This window comes from Condylura cristata, unplaced genomic scaffold (assembly GCF_000260355.1).
Source record: "Condylura cristata isolate star-nosed mole 26May11 unplaced genomic scaffold, ConCri1.0 scaffold00017, whole genome shotgun sequence".
In the NCBI taxonomy this organism is placed as follows: domain Eukaryota; kingdom Metazoa; phylum Chordata; class Mammalia; order Eulipotyphla; family Talpidae; genus Condylura; species Condylura cristata.
The window spans coordinates 29,813,511-29,834,320 of record NW_004567118.1 but is presented as its reverse complement, the minus strand read 5'-3'; the positions used below and the strand labels follow the sequence as shown (position 1 = coordinate 29,834,320).

Genomic DNA, 20,810 nt, shown 5'->3' with positions numbered 1-20,810 from the left:
AGGGCTCCAGCAAAGTCCATCCATTTATGCTCGTCAAGGTTGCTTTCGCAGTACCACAGCTGAATCAGAGTTGTAACAGAGGTTTTCTCACCAACAGGCCTCCAGGCATTTATTATCTGCCCCTTCAAAGAAAAAGTTTGCCAACTCCTGAGCCAGGGACAAGGAAAAGGCTAACAATCAGCAATTCTCTAGGTGTGCTGGAGACAAAAATTGTGCATGATGTCTACCGGAGAGCTGTGGAGAGCACCTGGTAAGATTCTGGGAGAAACTCTGCCGACAGAGGCAGGACCAAGGCAGGGAAATGAGAGTTCCCTGCCCACCTCTCTGGGTGTCTAGAAGCTGGCTGGCATTGGGTAGAAAGTACCCCTGGGATGGACATGCCCATCCAAACGTTTCCATTCTGTTTTTTAAATCACATACAATGCAGAAGAAAGTTGGCTGGAATATGTACAATTTATATGCAATAAATGTAATTTGTTGAGGGCAGGTCTGGCCTTCCCCTCCCACAGCAAGTACAGTGGGGGAAGGGAGCATAGTGTCCAGTAAGCCCAGCAGGGGGCGCCGGATCACCATCACCTAGCCTCTCCCTTCAAAGGTGTTCCATTCCACACAGCTGCCAGGTAAACCTCCTTGACAAGTTACGATGTTACTCACATTTCTGTGTGTGTGTATGAGAAAGAGAGAGAAGGGGGAGAGAGAGACCCAAAAGACGATTACTCATGTTTATCTGTGCAGGGTCCACAGAAGGTACTCAGTAAGACGGTGTCTGGCAGACTGCTGGGAGGGGAGCTCAGGTGCGAGCTCACAATTGTGCTCCCTGATGCTCATTGTTGGGGGCTGGCTTGGGTACCAGAGAAGGCCAGGCTGGGGAATTGGCCAGCACCAAGCTAAGGAGGGCGATGACTCTTAGGAATGTTCTTTTGGGAGATACCCCAAAGAGCTACAAGCAAGTTGTTAGCAAAATCATCCAGGGTTTGCGCATGGCTGGGAGGGGTCTGAACCCTACTGCTTTCCCAGGAGCTGTGCTCAAAGGCAGGAGAACTGATGGGCTAGCCTCCGGAGGACTCTCCTCGCCCCTACTAGGATTACAATGCTCACTCCTCATTAAGGGCCTGCTGGACACAATGTACTGGGTAGGGCAATGGCTGGGGCAAACCCCAGGATGCTTGCAGCTGAAATACTTAGTGGATAAGAGGCTGCAGTGTGGGGGGACTCGGGGTGAGTGAGGAGGTCCCTCTGAATCCAGACACAGGAAAGGTTATAGACTGAAGGGAGGGCAGGCTTGAAGAAGTATTATACTGAATTCCAAGTGAGCAACCTGGGGACAGGAATGACAGGGAGGGGAAGGCAGACAGAGGGCTCTTCTCACCCAGAGCTGGTCATCATTTCCAGGGGGGCTCTTCTTGATGAAGGCCCCATAGTAGGTGGCAATGTTGCGGTGGTGAGAGTATTTTTTCAACATGTTGATCTCCTGTTTGATCTCTTCTTCCTCGTCCTAGGTGAATGGGGTGATTGGGGGAAGATGACCCGTGAGAGCCCCTCCACCCCTTCTCAATAGGTCAACCCTCCACTGCCCCCAGCTGCTCCCTACCTCTGTGACATCCATGACCTTGATGGCAGCCAGCTGCCCTGTCTTGACATGCCGACCCTGCAGGATAGAGAGCTGGCGTGGAGGAGTCTGGAGTATGCTCAGGGAGAGCTGAACAGCCTCACCCTCTGGCCACTTTCTGTCTCAGAGAGTATCCCTCCTGGTGACTACACTCCTCAATTCACGTGTTGTCATAGGGGCAGAGAGAGAGCTACAGAAAAACTACCAAGCTTGAGCTTCCAATCTCTCAGCTTAACAAAGATACAGGGTCTCCTCCCCTAAATCATTTAAGAGAGGAGAGAAACACTTAAGTTCTGTTCCGACCTCTCTGGAATGGACTTCATACAGTCTGAAAGTTAGGGGAAGAAGGGAAAGACTCCTTTTCACCCTTAGGCAGATCATCTTCTATGCAACCCACCTCTCCCTGTGGGCAGAGGCCTTCCCGAACATCACAGCCCCTCCACTTCCGCCGAAGTCCAACCAAGGCTTTTTATTATTGTTGACAGGAAAGAACATGTAAAGCTGATTTCAGGAAACTCGGAGGAACACAGAATGGTTGGCTGACATGTGTTGATGCCCCCGTCACCAGCAGTAATGAGAAGGAACTTTTCTTTCTAAAGTATGTCCCTGTGATTCCCTCTCATTCTTCTGAAATTCCTAGAAGCCATTGCGACCTTGGACAGTTAAGTCCAAGGCTTCCCAGGGAAGACCAGGGTGGGGGAAGGCAGCTCTCTGTAGGAATGGACATAGGAACCCCAGCACCTAGAGTACTTTTATCCCCAGTGACCCCAAACCTAGAGAAGGCACAGAACATAGAGCGACTGTTTCCATGGCAATGACTGGGCAAGAAATAGGGGACAGGGTGCCTTTCCCTCATAGGGAAAAAGGGTATGAGCCAGGTGGTCCCAAAGAATAGGGAGAAATGGCTGAAAAGCAGAGGGGACTTGTAAAAGGCCCAGCATGGTACCTGGAGATGGCAGGGCCAGGCGGGTGCTACAGTGGCCAGGCTAAGAAACTACAACTGGTTGAGAAAATGCCACTTTTGTGGCTCCAGCCTGCTGTGGTTGTCTAAGGAAGCCACCTCCCCTCTGCAGAAGGCCACTCATGAGATTCACTAACTCCGAATCCCAGGTGTGGTTTGGGAGAAGCGATACCTACTTTGACCTGTGCTCTGTTCTGAACTCCCAGGAGAGGTCTGACACTCGTTCCCACTGGCCTCACACTTCCCTCTCCTACATGCCAACCAGCCCCACCCAGTTCCTGCCACACCCAGGACTAGCTCTAAACTCAGAGGCCAAGACATGCAAAAATACCCATTTCCTGCTGCTTCCTTCCCTCATTACTTTTATTCTGCTCTCTTCTCTCTCCAGCTCCTCTCTCCCCTTTCCTAGACCCCCCAGCCTCTGTAACCCCCCCACTTGCCTCCAAGTATCCATTCTGTGTTCCCCCAAGTGAACACTTCCCACTCTCCATGTGACAGCCCCAGGGAAGAGGTAAGTCATGCTTCTGCACCTTTAGGGTCTCACCTTGTACACCTGTCCATAGGTTCCATTGCCAACCACCTCTACCAGCTCAAAGATTCCAGCAGGGTCCTGCAGGGAGGAACAAAGCAGGACTTCAGAAAAGGATTCTGATTCTGTATCTACAGTGGGGGGGAGAGGAGAGGGGTATTCAAAAAGATACAGAAATGGGGGTGGTGTTGGAGAGGATTCCCCAGAGACAGAGTGGGGAGCAGAACAGGCAGGAGAGGTCTGTTGCGCCATGTGGTTAGCTCTGACCTGGGATCCAACTCAGGCCATCTTGAAGGGCCTATTTTTATTTTGTAAAAGGCTGAGGAAAGCTAGCATGGGGCTGGAATTTGAGGGCCACCATCCTTTTGTCTGTTTCTCCTCTCCCACTTCTCCTGAAATTGTGGGCTTCTAGACCAGGATTTGGGACATTTGGGAATGGTAGAGGGGGGGGGGGCAAGGGAGGGAGCAGGTGACAGTGACAAGGGCCACTGGGAGGGGTGGATGAGATTTGAGAACTTCCAGTTCCCTCTTTCCTGAGCCAAGTGGTGCCAGGAGGAGAAGGCCCGAAAGCTTAAACAAAGCCTCCAAAGACACTCATCTTCCCACTGGGCCAAGAGCAGGCAGGCCCAGAGGAACAGCACAGCTGCAGTGGGAAGCCACCCACACCCTCTTGGCATGGCTTCTTTCTGAGAGCGGCTGAGAGGTGGAGCTGCAAGCTGAGAGCGAGTAAGGCCAGTGCTGCCTGCCCCGTGCACTCTCGCAGCGCGCACACCCTCACTGCCCACAGCACAGGCCAGGCCGCTGGCGCACAGGGCAGGACCCTCCTGCCTCCTGCAGACTTCGAGGGAAGCTCACAGTGAGGGTGTCGCTTAGGAAACACTCTCTGGGCACAGTGCGCCTCTGTGCTCCTGAAAGCACACAACCCAAAATTCTTTTTTCCCTGATTGTGAAAAACAATACAGGATTTTAAAGACTAAACAAAGCACAAGCATCTTTCATCCACTGTTGATAAGTGTGTGGAACACAACCTGACTATATTGGAGACCAGGGGCTTAAGGGCCCAAGGCTTAAGAATGTCCTCACTGTCCATTTAATCAGAAAGGGAACAGGGAGGGGCACGCTGGTCCCCCTGGGCTCCCCATCTTTGCATGTAGCACCACATGCTGCCTTGTCTATTTATTTGTCTGTAGGAATTTCTGGAGAAGAGGGAGAGTCCTCTTTGCCCATCACACTATATCCAGGACTGGTGGGCCTAACAAACAGTGGCCTGAAAGAAAATGCCTGATCTTTCTGGAGGCAGACGTGACAGAGGCAGGCCTGGGGCAAAACCTGACAGTAGTTGAAGGAGAGGAGTATTCTGATGGGGCCTGGGCTGGCCAGACCAACAATTTCATGGTTCTGTGCTCAATTATTCCAGCTAAAGTTGCTTTAAAAACCTAGAACAGGTCTAAAAAAGTCAGCAGACCCACAGGAAAGGAAGAAACTATCACTTTATTGTGGGGGGTAACAAGAGAATCTAAGGGCTGTAGTTCCTTAAAAATTGTTCCCCCTGGCCCTCCCTGATGGTGCAGCGGGTTAAAGCACAGCACTGAGAAGCTAAAGCCACTTCCGCATGAGTTCGCATGAGTTGGATGAGATCCCCGCCTGCCCCACCCTCCCCAGGTGACCACATGGCCCTGCAGACCTCTCCTGACCCACCCCCTGCTCACCTCAGCAGTGTACTTCGTTGATCTGCCTGTTCTGCTCCCCACTCTGTCTATGGCGAAGCCCCTCACCGGCCCTGCACCTCTGGCCTGTACCCCAGTTCTGTATGCACAAATAAATCATTAAAAAAAAAATTTGTTCCCCCTGCACCTCTGGCCTGTACCCCAGTTCTGTATGCACAAATAAATAAATCATTAAAAAAAAATTTGTTCCCCCCAAGGGGCTTCTTAACTCTGGCTGTTGGGGAGTCCTTTCTTCCATCTAACTTAGTTCTCTCTGAGAAGGATGGAGGCAGGAAAAGAGGACTTATCCCCGAGTTTTTAGACACTCCTAATCTAAGAGGGAAACATGATGGGCTATTAAGACCATCACCTAAACTCAGCACAAATACTTAATCATACCCTGAACTCCCTTCCTGCTTCTTTCCTACACATTTGGGAGGCCCTGAGGGATGAAAGAACCACCTCGGAGGTCAGACACACTGGGTTCAGATAATGTTTTAGTTATTTTAAGCCCATTTCCTGACCTGTAGCTAGGGTAACCCCACCTATTTCAAGAGGTTCTACTGAGAATTAAGCTGAGCCCATGCATATGACACAGCAGGTCTGGCACCTACATCCTTCATAAAACACTCTCCACAGAGGACCCCACTCCACTTTTCTTTTTTTTTTTTAAAGACTTTTTTTGTTGTTGTTAAATTTATTTTAAGAACTGGGTTGTTGGTCAAAGGTACAGGGCATGAGAGGATTCACCAGAGACAGAATGGGGAGCCAAACAGGCAGACTGCCTGAAATCCCCTCAGCAGCAGGTCTACTGAGGGGAGGGGTGGGGGGACCAGACAGGAAAGTCAGCTCTCTGGCTGCAGTGGCTGAGGATACCTCCAAGTGCTGAGACTTAACCCCTGTGCCACCAGGGAGGGCTATCATGCCACTTTTCAGTAATAGCAGCATTTTCTATACCAAAAGCAGGTCTCTGAGCCATCCTACCTTCTTCCTCTCCGCCACCCATCTTTTTCCCCTTCAGAAAGACCTTGGTTTGTCTCCTCTCACTTCCTGAAGCTCCCACCTACTCCAGCACCTTCTCCCCTCCCTCCTGGAGCTCCTGCTTCACCACTCTTCCTTCTGCTGCCCCTGAAGCATCTAATACTCCTAAGATGGAGCATCCCTAATTTTACTCTTCTTCCTTCAAATCAGCATGGCCTCCCCACTGTGCTTCCAGAAGAGTCCAAGCACCTCAGGCTGGTATTTAAAAAGTTTCTTCATCATCAGCCAACCAATAAATACTTTCTGAGCCCTCCTTGGTGGTGCAAGGGTTAAAGCACAGCACTATGAAGCCCTATACTGGATGAGGCCCTAGTCAGGGAAAATCTGTGAGGCTACTTTCTCTTATTTCACTCATCCATTAAATATTTACCGAACACTAACTGTGTGAAACTCCTCCATCCTGCATGGTGGGGAGCTTAGTGATTTGTGAGAAACATTCATAGTCTCTCAGAGCCTTATAGCTTTATATACCAGTCAAGTACTCCAGCATGGATATGCGACATTGTGGGATTACTTGCTGTAAGAGCAACCAGAAACACTGAAGGCAGTAAGGAACTGCTTGGTAGACTAGAAAGAGCACTGGAGAGTGACTTTTGAGTGAGAATTTTAGCATTAGCTGTGTATCCCTGGAAAGTATTTAACTAGAGCCTTAGGGTTCTCACACAAACTAAGAGGGGTAAAAATTCTGTTTTACAAGGCTTCAGGGGATAGAATCAAATTCAGGTTGGGAATCATAAGCAGATTCCCTGGAGGAGATGGTTGCTGAGCTGGGCTTCACAGGTTAGGACAGACTTCATGATTTTTTGAGTGGTGAGGCCATGCTGAGTTTGGATGTTGAGTTTGAGATGCTGGGGACACTTAGAAGTAAATGTCTATCAGGTACCTAGGAACAGGAGTCTGGAGATAAAGATTTAGAGGACATTCATGAGTGTGAGAGTTGGAGACAGGAGTCAAGAACAAAAGAGCCAAGGCTAGGCTCTGAAGAACGGCCATGTGCTATGCTGGCGAGCAGAAGACACCAGAGGTGATGGACCAGAGGTGATGGTGTTAAAGAGGAATGAGAAGGCACCTCTGGCCTTAGCAGCCAGGGAACCACTGGGTAGCTCTGTGGGAACTGCAGCTGTGATGGCAACAGACCAACAGTGGGGGGGCTGGTGGGGCTGGGAGATGAGGAAGTGAAGGCTGGGTGTGGCTCCCTCCTTGGTGAAGGCTAGTGTTGAGAGGAAGGGGAGAAATCAGTGACAGTTAAGGAGGCTGCAGGATCAGAGAAAACGGTGTTCAAAACAACGAAGAACTCCACTACTTGTGAAAGGAAGACAAAAATGGAGGAGACTGATGATGCTTAATGAACTAAATTTTTTATGATGTGTGTGTGTGTATTTTCCAAAGTATGAAGTTGGACCCCTATCTCATACCATATTCAATGAATAATTCAAAATGGATCACAAATCTGAAAATATAAGTGTTAATGCCATAAAGCTCTTAAAAGAAAACACTACAGGCCCTCCCTGGTGGCGCAGTGGGTTGAAGTACAGCACTGAGAATCTAAAGCCGCTTCCGCATGAGTTCGATTCCGGCCTGCCCCAGAGGTGACCACATGGTGTGGCAGACCTCTCCTGACCCGCCCGCTGCTCCCCTCAGCAGTGTACTTCGTCGATCTGCCTGTTCTGCTCCCCACTCTGTCTCTGGTGGGGCCTGTTGCTGCCCCTGAGCCTCTGGCCTATACCCCAGTTCTGTATGCACAAATAAATAAATCTTTAAAAAAAAAAAAACACTACAGTAAATCCTGATGACCTTAGGCTAGGCAATTATTTCTGACACATGACTTCGAGAGCACAACAATAAAAGAAAATAAGATAAATCTAACTTCATCAAAATTAAATGCTTTGTGCTTGAAAGGGCACCATCAAGAAAATGAGAAGACAACCCACAGTATAGGAGAAAACACCTGCAAATTACATAGAAGATAAGTGACTTGTGTCTAGAACATGACAAGGAATCCTCAACAATAAAGTAAATAAACAATAAAGACAACCCAGTTAATAAAGGGGCAAAGGATCTGAATAGAGATTTTTCCAGAGAAGGCAAAGAGGAGCCAATAAGCACATGAAAAGATGTTCAACATCACTAGTCACTAGGGAAATATGAACCCAAACCAGTAAGATATCCATCTACCCACTAAGAGCTCTAATTAAGCACTGGCAAAGATCTTGAGAACTTGAGACGTACATTGCTGATGGTAATGTTAAAATGGTGCAGTCACTTTGGAGAATAGTTTGGCGGTGCCTCAAAATAAAAAACAGAGACTTATCACAGTTCTACTGCTAGGTAGATACCAAGAGAAGGGAACACATGTGTACAAAAATCTGCATATGCAATTCTCATAGCAGCACTATCCAAAATAGCCAATAAGGAGAAACAACCCAAGTGTCCACAACCCATGAGTGGCTAAATGTGATGTGTTCCTATAATGGAATATTATTTGACAGTAAAGACACATGAAGTAACGATACATGTTATGGCAGGAGTGAGATTTAAAAACAGTATGCCAAATGGCATATGTTATATGGTTCCATTTAGGTGTAATGCTCACAACAGGCAAATCCATAGAGCTAAAATGTAGATCAGTGGTTTCCAGGGGCTGAGTGGAGGGTTGCTAACAAGTCCTAGGTTTTATTTAGGGCTGATGAAAACATTTTGAAATTAAATATGGTAATGGCAAGTCTGTAAATATGCTAAAATAACTTTAAAGTGGTTTACAGGGATGAACTGCATGGTGTGTGAATTATATATCAATAAAGCTATTCTTAAAAACAATTATCCCAGGCCCTCCCTGGTGGCGCAGCGGGTTAAAGCACAGCACTGAGAATCTAAAGCCGCTTCCACATGAGTTCGATTCCCGCCTGCCCCGGAGGTGACCACATGGCGTGGCAGACCTCTCCTGACCCGCCCGCTGCTCCCCTCAGCAGTGTACTTCATCGATCTGCCTGTTCTGTTACCCATGCTGTCTCTGGTGAATCCTCTCACCGCCCCTGAGCCTCTGGCCTGTACCCCAGTTCTGTATGTACAAATAAATAAATCTTAAAAAAAAAAAAAAAACAACAACAATCCCATAGTGTACTTCCCATAGTGCTCAATACCAATACCTTTTTATTAAGGATACTTGCCACCCTAAGGAAGCTACCCTATAGACATGGAAGAGAGCCCTCATGTGTTACTGATCTAATAACACATAAAAAAAGTCCTAAGAAAGTACAGAAAATGATAAAGTAATGCTATTTATAATAACAATATTAGGAGTTGGGCAACTTGGGGTCTATTTTGGCTCTGCTGCAATAGGCTGTGTGTTTAGGGTAAATTGCTTAACCTCTCTGGGTTCCCTTTCAACAAGATAAGAACGTTTTCCAGTTTTAATTCTACAATTCTAACTGCTCAAGTTCACACTTTATGAAGCTGCCAACCTAATGACTATGTATTACTTCCTTATTTTGTGCCAGAAGCTGCTTTAGGCTGGGGAATGTACTACAGTGCCTGCAATGAGGTGTTTACATTCTGATGGGGGAGGCAGACATTAAACAACTCTGCAATCAATTCTTTAAATATAACGTGATATATCTTAAGTGCAACAGAGACATATAAGGAGCTAAAAGAATAAATTTGACCAAGTCTGGGAAAGACTACTGAGGATGACCTACTTAAATTGAGGTCTAAAAGCCTTCCTAGTACTCTCCTCTGAGCAATGAGTTCTATTACTTGTCCCATCCTGATGATCCCTTATTACCTTACAAGACCTTGCATTCTTTCTGTCTCAGAGATCTCACTCATCATCTACCTTCTTGTTATCCCCTTAATAATTAAAAGAATTTTTTTTGAGTATTTTCCTTGTTCCTGGTACTACTGAATACTTTAGAAGTATAATCTTACTTTAGAAACAAAACAAAACTTGAGGTCGGTACCATGGGTATATAGCTGGAGGAAGTCTAGAACAATGACTTGCCCAGGGCCATCCACAGTCAGGAAGCGGTGCAGCCCAGGTCTGATTTCATAAGGTTGCCCGGCTCCCAGTCCTGTTCCCTAAGGGCCGGTGCGCTCAACTGTATAATCTCCTTTCTTGCCCCATCAATAGCTCATGACTCCCAGAGAAGGGTTCTTGACCCAAAGGTAGCCAGTGTAAGATTAGCTAGGGCAACTTCTACCGTTAGCCTCAACTAAAACCCAGCAGGAAGATGCCAGATGGAGAGTCAGGGCTGGAAAGTACTTACGCTCCAGTGAGATTTCCAGACCTCAGAATGAACAAAAATTAATATGAACAGACAATACTGTTCTAAGACCTTTCCACATATCAACAAATGTAACCCTCACAAAACTGCATGGCACTGACACTGCCATTATTCCCATTTCACAGATGAGGAGATAGAGGCTCAGTGACAGTAGCCAGCTTGCCCACAATCAATGATTTGGCAGAGCCAGGAATTGAACACATGTAGCCTGGCCAGAATGTGAGCTATAGCTATCCCTTTATTTGACCTAGCTTGCAACTAAACACGTCAGACCACAGTTCTGGCATTTGACTTTTCACCTGATTATGTCTCATCTCCCCAGGTAGTACAGAAGTTCTTTAAGGGCAGGAGCCAGGTGGAACAAGGGTAGGACTTGTAAGAGAATTATGCAGATGTGTGCTGATTCAGGTACTGGAGTGAAGAGCAACCAGCTCTTTTTACTTACCCAGGGCTCTGTCAGTGGTCTTGGAGACCTACTCTTCAAAATTTGATTCCAACAATTTTTTTTTCTTCCTTACAATTCTTTCTGTTAATGATTCTAACACTTTTGTGTTCTCTCTGTCACACGCCAGGCTGGTTTTTACAGAATGACCATGTAGAGGCATCGTCTATGGTGCTTTCTTTTACTCTCTAGCTTATGTGACTAAACATATGTGGTCTTCCACATTGTAGGGGCATGAAAACTTTATAAAATCTTCAGTTGATGTGAAAGGCCTCACAAAAGTGTTAGAATCATTAACAGAAAGAATTGTAAGGAAGAAAAAAAAATTGTTGGAATCAAATTTTGAAGAGTAGGTCTCCAAGACCACTGACAGAGCCCTGGGTAAGTAAAAAAGAGCTAGATGGCATGTGGCAGTGCGCTGTATGTTTACAATTTGGAATTGTATCTGTATGTTGTATACAATTTGGAATTGCTCTGTTCAGATATGAAGCAACAACGGTGTCAGCTGCAAAAGCGCTCCTGGCAGATATAATTTTGTGCAATACAAGGGACAACGTGTCACACACAGATTTAACCCTGGTGTGAATACTTAGTGACATGAGCTCATTCAGGATGCTTCCCTTGCAGCACTTGGGAAATCTGTGATCTGTTCCTGTTTTCTTCATGTACCAGGTATGCTTCTGAGTATGTGAGCCCCTTACATGCTTGCTGATTTAAGTACCAGACGAAGAATAAAGTTGAGGTCAAGGAAAGCTTTTTGATGGAAGTTGAGGATAAAGAGCCAGAGGGAAACAAGAGGCACCAAGCTGGGTGGGTAAGGAGGAAACAGGCCGCCTGGAGGTGGGTAAGGGCGCAGAAAGGAACAAGTTGTCTTATCGGACTCTTCCTCTGTCTTAGATTCCCCCTGAATAATTTCAACTGTTCATCTCCCCAACAATAACCTAGTCTTCCTGATGGCTCTGCCTTATGCTTGAGAATCTTCCCGACATTTGGCAGGAGCTCTGTGCTTAAATACAGTCTTAATGACTACTGACTATTAGGCCCATAGCTTTGATCCTTCCCACCTTCCTGCTGACTTAAACCTTCACCATGGGCTCTGCTCACTAGAAGTGACCAGGAGCAAACCAAGCACAAACCACCCTAATGCTGTTTTCTCCTCATTCTGCTGACCCTCAGCCCCTGGATTCCTTCCACAGCTCCTAGTTGGGTGAAGGATAAGGAGGAAACGGCACAGCTCTGACAAACAGCAAGGCAGTCAGTCTGATGCTTGACCCAGCATTAACTGCCATTTTCCTTTCCCTTCCCTGAAACCAAGGGAAACTATTTTAATGTGGTTGTGAGACAAATTGGGATTAGTTTATAAGTGAAGGTTGTGACTATTTCCCAAGAAAAATTGCAAAAGAGTTTATGCATCAATTGTTTCATGACTTGCAAATCACAGTCCAGTCAGAGGTGGGGCGGGTGGGGTGGGGCTCCTAACTGAAGCTCAGAGAGCCAAGACCTTAGGACAGGGAAAGGAGAGAAGGAGAAAACTCCAAAACCTCCCCTACAATTAAGCAGAATTATACCGGAGACAACTGGAGTCACAGAGGAATCTGGGGTGAAAGGGGTAAGTGGCAGGATGTGCGCTCCTCAGGCGGGGGTTGCACCTCCTGTAAGTGGCCCAGGGCTAGCAGATCAGGACCCTGGCCTCCAGTCTTGCTCTGCTAAGAGCGTGCCTCTTGCCAGAGTACTTCAGATTGCCCACTATCTGCTTTACATACAGATGAAATCCCCTAAGGTGTAAAGTTGTTGTTGAAGTCCTTTACCAAACACAAACTAATATTACCAACATTGACCAACACGTCCATCTTTGAAATGTGCCTATCAAAGAGCAGGCAGCAATTTCAGAGAAATTAACATGTTGCAAAGAAATACATATGCTAACATGAAAGGGGTGAGATTCCTTATGAAGCAGTTGCAGTAGAAACAGGTAGGATAGGAAAATAAATTCCCCACTTTTTTGCAGACCCATGGGTCTTATAATTACTGAATTTCAGAACTGGCTGTATCTTTTTAAAATTGTAGGAGATTCTAGGAGGTTGCTAGAATGATAGAGAAAATCAGAACCATAAAGCCTTGGGAGAGCTGGAAGATTGGGAAAGATGCAAAGAGGGACTGGTCTCTCCCGAACTTCAGGCCCAGCAATGACTGTTCACTCGGATATGCCCTGGCAGGTCCTGCAGCTGCAACCAGTGCCTTTCCCAAACCCAGGTGAGGTGCCATCCTACCCCCGATGGGGGAGCAGTGCCAGGAGGTGGGGCTGCCACAGGGTGTGAAGGGAACAGGAGAAAAGGGCTGACGAGGGGGCCACAGCCCCCTTTGCCCCATTTACGGGAGATAGGCTTACACCCATTGCCAAGCACACCAGGACTCCAGAGAGACTCAGAAATCTGTGATAGAGACAAACAGATGGGGGAGGGGGGTGAAAAGAACCTCTGGGTGACTAGGGGAAGAGATGGGAACTTGAGAGCTAAAAAGGGAACCAACAAGAGTCCCAAATCAAACAACTCTGGCTCTAGAAAAGCAGGGCCTGTGGAGCCTCTATCGTGGGGTGCCATTTTGGAGAGGGAGGCTGAACTGAGCTGAGAGGCCCTCCTGCCCTCTCTCCCAGAAGAAAACAATAGGCCTGTTTTCCTGAGCTCTTCCTGTAACCCAGAAGGCCCGGGCAAAGAGGAAGAGGAGGGTGAAGGCAGGTTGTAGCAGGGCACAGCATGGGGAGGGGCCTTTACCCTCCCATGAACTCATCAGCAGCCTCAAAACCACCACCAAAACCCAATCATCTAAGTGGTATGCCAATGATTGCTATGCAAATGCAGCGTGAATCTACCTATCCCTTAATCTCACAACAGATTAGCCACTCTAAATTCCTTTATAGGAGATGTTCTAAAGTCACCATCAGGGAGGACCTAAAGGCCTGAGAGTCTAGGGTGTCCTCAGTAGTTTAAATCCAGAGAGACATAGGTCATAGTAAGTAGTGACAGAGACATGAAGTGGGTAGTGTTCTGGTATAGGAGGTGGAGACTTAGACATTCTCCAGTTAGCTATGGGTGTGCATAGGTGCACATGATTAAAAAATATAGGTCAGGGGCCTCCCTGGTGGCACAAGTGTTAAAGTCTCAGCACTAAGAAGCTACTGCCAGCCACTATGGTCTGAGTTCAATCTCCAGTCAGGGAGCTGACACACATGGCACAGTAGATCTCCCCCGTCTCACCCACTGCTCCCCTCAGCAGTGTATTTATTTCATAGTAGATCTGCCTGTTCTGCTTCCCACTGTGTCCCTGGTGAATCCTTTCACACACACCCCCACACCTCTGGCCTACACCCCAGTTTTTGTATGCATAAATAAATAAATAAATAAAAATCTTAAGAAAAAACACAGGTCGGGATGTATGCATGTACATATGAGGAAAATGGGAGTGGTGAGATAGGCTGAGGTAGGGAAATGCCAGGAAGAGTTCTATTAGGTCACCTCCTCCTACTCAGAGGAACCAGCCACAAGGACCCTCCAGACCCGAGTCATCTCTATTTAACAACCAGTCAAGCCAGGGAGGTGTGACATTGTCCCCATTTCTACTTCCTCCTGAAGGACTCAATGTGGAAAGCAGGCCTTAGCCAAAGCATGAGCTATGAAATATGGTTAAGAAAGAAGTTGATGGAAGAGAAGGTATCATCAGAAGGTATCATCAGAACACCCCTTCAATGAGGAAAAAACTGGAAAGAAAACAAAAGTTAAACATTGTTGGTTCCCTATATCGGTCACAATCAATAGTAAACTGGACTCTAACAAAGCCTTCCCCAAACTCTCCTTCCCAGCTTTCATTACTCAGTGAAATGGACTCTCCGCTGTGCTCGGGGGCTAACCCAGACTCCCACATTGTGGGACTGGATCGGATGTTTTTGTTGTGTTTCCACACTGGGAAGTACTAGTCCTTTGTTTATCAATTGCTAAACATGTTTCAGAGTGTTTTTATGGGAATGGAGAGCAGGAGGAGAAGATATCAAGTAGGCTTTGGGAATAGAGGGGAGGAAAATAATACTGCTGTGCTGGGGGAGGGGTCTTTATGTCAGAAGAATGCACACGAACATAAACATACACCAGCAAGCAGGCCTGCAGATACACGTAGCAGCAAAAACAAGTTCAGACATGACATATATATGAACACAAATACCATTCGAATCAGAAACCAGTCAGAGGGGCCATGGCTGAGTAAGGAGGTAGGGAATGGTTCTCCCCACCAGCCCCCATGCCCAGGTTCCCCACAGAGCTGGCTGCCTTACACAGAAGTCCTGGCTGGTAGCTTTATCCAGGCCAGAGGTCTGCAAAGATAAAGGCCCACAGGAGGCTGGGAACTGGCACATGAAGGGAGCTAGATGAGAGGGTTTTCTGGAGCAGGGCAGGGGAGAGTCAGGCATCGGGAAGGGAGGGGAGCAGAAGAGGGGACCAGAATGCAAGCAGCCTTTTTCTGGTTCTAAAATGGCCACAGGCAAGGTAAGGGACAGATGGTCCCTTTCTGATGCTGATTTAGAGAAGCAAAGAAAGGGAAAAGAAAAAATAAATACCATCACAGTCAGAAATTTAAAAATAAACCAAAAAACCTAAAAGATAAACAGCTTGCTTCTGAGGTTCCGCCAGCCTCCAGAGCCTTTCCAAGGGACTGGAGAGAACTGCAGGCCTGAGAGGACAACCCCTGGCCTCAGGTCTGACAAGCGCTGGAGTCACGCTGGTGCCCACTCCATGCCCCAAAGTCTTCTAGGCCGTGGAGGTGGTCTGTCTCTTCTTCAATGAGCACATCCCCAGTCTCCACTTTTTAAAGTATTCATCTTTTGCTTTTGAAGGGTTACAGATTGCCATAGCAGTTTGATCTTGGCTTTGCCACAGAAACAGCTTCTGTCCTAGGCCAGCAGAATCAACAGTATCACCGTACGGTTGCTGCCATCGCCCAGTGCCCCAACACTACAACCCTCAGGGCTTTCACAGTCCTTATTTCACTGGTCCTCGTACCTACAGAGAAGCCAGCAGGAATTATTACACCATTTAACAGTTGAGAAAACCAAGTCTCCAAGAAGTTAAATGTGTGTCAAGGTGGAAGTTAAAACTCTTCTGAAGATAAATGTGGGGTTTCCCCTGGTGTCTCTTCCCTCTGTCCGCTAGCTTCCCTCTGCCACCTGTGGGCCGAAGCCATTCTTCCTCTGGCTTAGATCTGGTTGACTACCCCAAGGCTGCTTCCCCTGGGCCCTTCGCATTTCCTTTCTGGAGTCATGCTGTTTTCTTGCTGGTGTGTGGCTAGGCAGAGTAGGTGTCCTGCTCCTGCCAAATTCTGGCAAATCAGCCCTTTCTCACCCCTGGATCTAAGCAAGGCCGCTCACTCTTGCAAGCACGTCAACCCCTCCCTTCTACCTGGATATCCCAGGCCTATCCTTCCAGACATCAGCTCCTCCAGGAAGTCTCCACGGCCACCATTCTGCCCCCACACTGCTCTGTAGTGCCCCTTTCATGACACCAATTACATTTTTATGACTGTTCTTTTAACTGTCTCCTCTGCTAGACTAAGTTCTTGGAAGTCAGGATAACATTCAATACCTGTCTGTGGGGTGAATAAATACAAAAATAAAAGTTGGTGTTATCTAGGAAAACCCTCCCCTCTCCTTCATGAAGAGGTTTCTAATACTAGTTTTTTGTTTATCTGCATTTAAAAAAAAATAATCCATGAATATGCATCCACTTCAAATGCACTACCCTAGGGCAGGTACTAAAAGTGAATCTTTTCTTGTCATGTGACTCAGCACCCCATAATTTTTAAGCTTGGTAAATACCTATTACTTTCTTTTTTTTAAAAAAATATTTATTTACTTATGCATGTAAGAAAGAGGGCACAGGCCAGAGGTGCAGGTGGTGAAAGGATTCACCAGAGACAGAGTGGGAAACAGAACAGGCAGATTGACTGAATTATGCTGCTGAGGGGAGCAGAAGCGAGAGAGGAGATATCTACTACACCATGTGGGTCAGCTCCCTGGCTGGGGATTGAACTTATGCTGCAGTGGCTGCAGATAGCTTCATAGTGCTGAGACTTAACCCCTTGTGGCCCCTATTACTTTCCTTTCTTTTTTCCTATTACTTTCTTAAAGCAGGGAACTCCTATACAGTTGGCAAAAAAAAAAAAAAAAAAAAGAAAGAAAGAAAGAAAAGAAAAAAGTAAACACTGTAAGAACCCAGACTGTTGGAAGCAAGAGGGCAAGAAAAGATAAAAGGAAAAGCTTCTGGGGGGTGGGGGGTGGGGTTGGCTAAGCGTTTTAGAAAGGAGAAAGAAGTACTTAAAAAGTAGGTGAGAAAGGCAAAAGAAAGTCAAACCTCAAAAGAACATCTTACAGAAAGTTCAAAAGTGTAAGAGGATAACTCAGAGACAGGTTTTCTAAGGTGTAGCAGAAAGGAAGCCAGGTCTGCAAATAATGTGAAATAACAGGGAACAGTTAATGTTCATACTTCACTGAGAATCAGAAGGCCTGGCCACTGTTTCTGATTCATTCACATAATTTTGGCAAATCAGCAAATCGTGTACCCTCTCAAAGTTCCTTTTCCTTATCTACCCAATTTCATCTCACGGAATCCAGGGATGTAAATCATTTTGAAACACATAAAGTGCTACAAGTTTGCCTAATGAAGAGATTGCCTCCCAAGGAAAAACTGTGCCAAAAGGTGACTTACTAAGTGTGTTGGTATTACTGGACTTAGAGTGAAAAGAGGCAGCTCAGGAGAAAAGAAACAAGATATAAAAGTAATGAGAGCACGTGAAAAACTGGACTTATGATGTTGGAGGCAGGCTTAAAGGGGCAGAGAGGCGGGTTAGTCCCTGGGAAGTTGGCACTAGGGAGAGCAAGAAAGGGCAGAACAGGAACCAGGCGCAGGCAGGGAGGGAGTCGCCAGGCCCATTCAAGCTGGCAGATACCAAGCTCACGGAGGAGGACAGTAATAATCAGGGGCTGGGTAATAACAAAGCTTCTCACTGCTGGTTTTCATTTGTAGCACAAACAAATCATTATACCTCATTGCCAACCTCCTCCCGTGGGAGTCCTAGGTGTCCACAAATACAAGGCAAGAGACTGGGAAAACTTCATGATCGGGAAAACCTGCGCCTTGTCTTGCTCCTGTATCAATTAGATCCCTTGAAAGAGAATTTAGGAAAGAATGCTATGAAAGGCCAGGGGACTATGAAAAGAAAAACAGGAAGGGGAGAGGGAGCAGAGCTGAGTCAGCTGAGAAAAGAGCAGGTGGAGGGTGGGGCCAGAAGGGAGTGGGTGGAAAGATAGTCTGAATCACAAATTTAGAAAGGAAGACCAGGGTTATTCCCAAAGGGTGGAGACCAGATATTCTCTGGCCCCACCAAGGACCAATTCTGAATAAATTAAGGCCAAGGGATATAGGTTTAGACAGAAGGAAGAACTTCCTGACTAACAGGATGGAGCAAACATGCTCCATCGGGGCCTGTCTCTCCTCTTCCCCCAAGAAACTGCCTCTGGCTGCGTCCAGGCCACATTTGGGGCCTGATGAATAGCTCACACACTTACTCAATAAACATGTTCCAGGTTCTGCTAAGATACTAGAAAGTGGCAGTGAACATAGTAGAAATGTTCTCGTTCTCCATGGAGCTAACAGGCTAAACATTCTAGTCATGGAAATAAACATTAAAGACACAATAACTACATAAATTCACCTGTGATAGACTATAAGAAAAAAACTACAAAGCACAAGCGTAAAGATTACACCGAGGCCAGGACAGGCTGTTGGGTACTGATAATGCAACTGAGACTAAAATGACAAGAGTTAGCCGGCAGGTCAGTGGGTGAGGATGGCCTATACGCTCTGCAACATCCCCAAGTCTTCAGGCAAGGTGTCAGAGAAGCCAAGGAGCCCAGCAGACTGGCCTGTCAGTAAAGCACTTTACGCTTTTTGCAGAAACATCCTGTCAAGTCTCTCACATTTGAACAGAGCCACGTTTCCCCATCAGAATGTCTTCCCCCTCAGGCTGAGTGCTTCCTCTGGGTGGGCCCAGAACTTTACACAAAAGGACATGTGGGGCCAGAGTGACTGCCCAGTGCCTGCCGGAATTCCTGACTCAGGGGGCAGGACAAACAGGAGTTTCAAGTTCAGAAATTAGATTTTCAAGTTGTTCTTTCTTGCAGGGAAGCTGGAAAACTTTCAGGAGATGGCAGAAGTCTCTAGGGCAGGGAAAGGGAAGTCAGGCTCATAGAATTGCAAGCCCACACCTGGGGGCTGTGACTCACCCACCCACAGCCATTAACTTGAACTCAATAGACTGGGTGGTTTTCTCTTTCCCAAACACAACTCAAGGCAAGAGAAGAATGTTAATAGAAACCCAGGAGACCCTCTTTCTTGGCATTTCCTTGATAAAAGAAATCACGCTAGGCACTTTACCTATACTTTTATTTAATTCCTGCCATCAGTCTTAGTAGGTGGGTCTTGGTAGTCTCATTTCATAAATTATGAAAATGTGGCACAGGAGCCGTAATGACCTTGCAAAAGGCCCACGGTAAGTGGCAGCACTGGGCTCTGAATTCAAGTCTGCCTTCAGCACCTACGCAGTAGGGAGTGAGTGAACGGAGGGAAGCCAGGCTGGCATGCCCGCACCTGGGGCTCAGTGTCTTACCACCCCACTATGCCAAATACCACTCTGTCTTCAAAGCCCAAGCAAAAATTCCCTATGTTTTCAAGCTCGTCCTCACTGGTCTGACTGCTTCCCCCTCAGCATTAAATGAATGATGAACTAAAACAGAAACCATCTATACAGTGCACGTAAATGAAATTCATACTTCAGTGCTTCAGAATTTTCCCTGAACTTTCCCTTTATTTTGTGATTTTTCTCAGATGCCAGCTCTGAGCATAAACCACAACATCACCTTCACCCTGAGACTGCACAGCAGGTGCTGGTGTTTTTCCCAGACTGCTGATACACTGTCCTCAGTGATCCCCAGCAACACACAATCACCACCCAATAAGTGGGACAGACTACACTGTAAATCACACATCTGATCTAGTTGTAAATTTAAATCACATTTGAGAAGAGAGCATACCACATAGTAAGCACTAAAAGATTTTTAGGAAGGGGGGCGCAGAAAGAAGGCAATAGGGGGCTCCTGGGTCTAGAGGGAACTAGGGGACCATCTGGTCCCCTAACTCTCAGAGGAAATCCACATCAGATCACCTGGGAAAACACACACACCAAGGGCCCACTTTGGATCACTGAATTACCTCTGGGAGTGGGGTATGGGTATATGTAAAGCTACCTGGGCAATTCTGACTGAGTCTGATTAAAAGCTACTGTTCTTATTACCGCACTTTTGCAAGTGAGGAAACCAAGGCTCAGAGAGACAACACTCACCCTGTAAATTAGAGATGGAACTGAAACTAGAACCTGGTTACCCAGCTGCTAATGCCATGCTCACTCCATGTATCACATTACTTAATCTTCCCCAGCCCCGCTATCAATAGGCCCTCAACCAGGAGCTCTCTAGAAAGAGCCAATTTCACCCAATCTGAGGAGTCACCAGGCCAGATCAGGGATCTGAGCGGCCGCAGAGCACTCACCACTGACCTGTGAAACACACCTACCTCATCTGCAGTGCATCCTGAACCCCATGCTGACCAAACACACGTTTCTGGTGGGGACTGGGCAGGACTAGTGTGGTTAAGCAGCAGAGTATCCGAAGTCAGACTAACTAGTCTGACCCCCTGTCCCACTGCTAGCACCTTTTAAAATGTAAGATAGCCCATGAATACTCTACCTTCAACACAAGCACTTAAACCGTCATTTGCTTTTATTAGGGAAGGTGGGGATAACCCTCGCCAGGATGTGCATAACTCACTTTAGGAAAGCACCCTAGGAAAGCAGCATTTCCAGGCTGAGCGAGGGGGGTATGCCTTCTTCACTCAAACTGAGAACCGGTTTGGAGTGAATCAGGCTCACAACCCCAAGGAAACAAACCAAATTAAAATGCAACTCAATCTAAGACAAAAGTCAGTTTTAAACTTCAGCAAGAGGAACTGATAAGAGCCATTCAGTTACTGGGCAGAACGCGGAGGACCATACAAAATAGGTGCAACTTCTGCTCAGTTTATATACAGACAGCAGAGAAAATGACCATGCAAGTCCTCAAGTCTTCACTAAGTCTCTGGGTTCCAGCAC

The 20,810-nt window shown here is 46.8% G+C and overlaps 1 protein-coding gene across 10 annotated transcripts in view; it reads right to left on the bottom strand.

The window, feature by feature from the left end:
- The window catches only part of MINK1 (misshapen-like kinase 1), a 45,935-nt gene that overhangs the window by 13,382 nt on the left and 11,743 nt on the right, over positions 1-20,810 (bottom strand). For all 10 annotated transcript variants that reach the window (XM_004684715.1, XM_004684717.1, XM_004684718.1 and 7 more), the window contains exons 2-4: positions 3,115-3,180; positions 1,592-1,648; positions 1,370-1,495 (exon numbers count right to left, since the gene is read on the bottom strand). In XM_004684715.1, the coding sequence (XP_004684772.1) occupies positions 1,370-1,495; positions 1,592-1,648; positions 3,115-3,180 (249 nt within the window). The remainder of the gene's footprint in view (positions 1-1,369; positions 1,496-1,591; positions 1,649-3,114; positions 3,181-20,810) is intronic.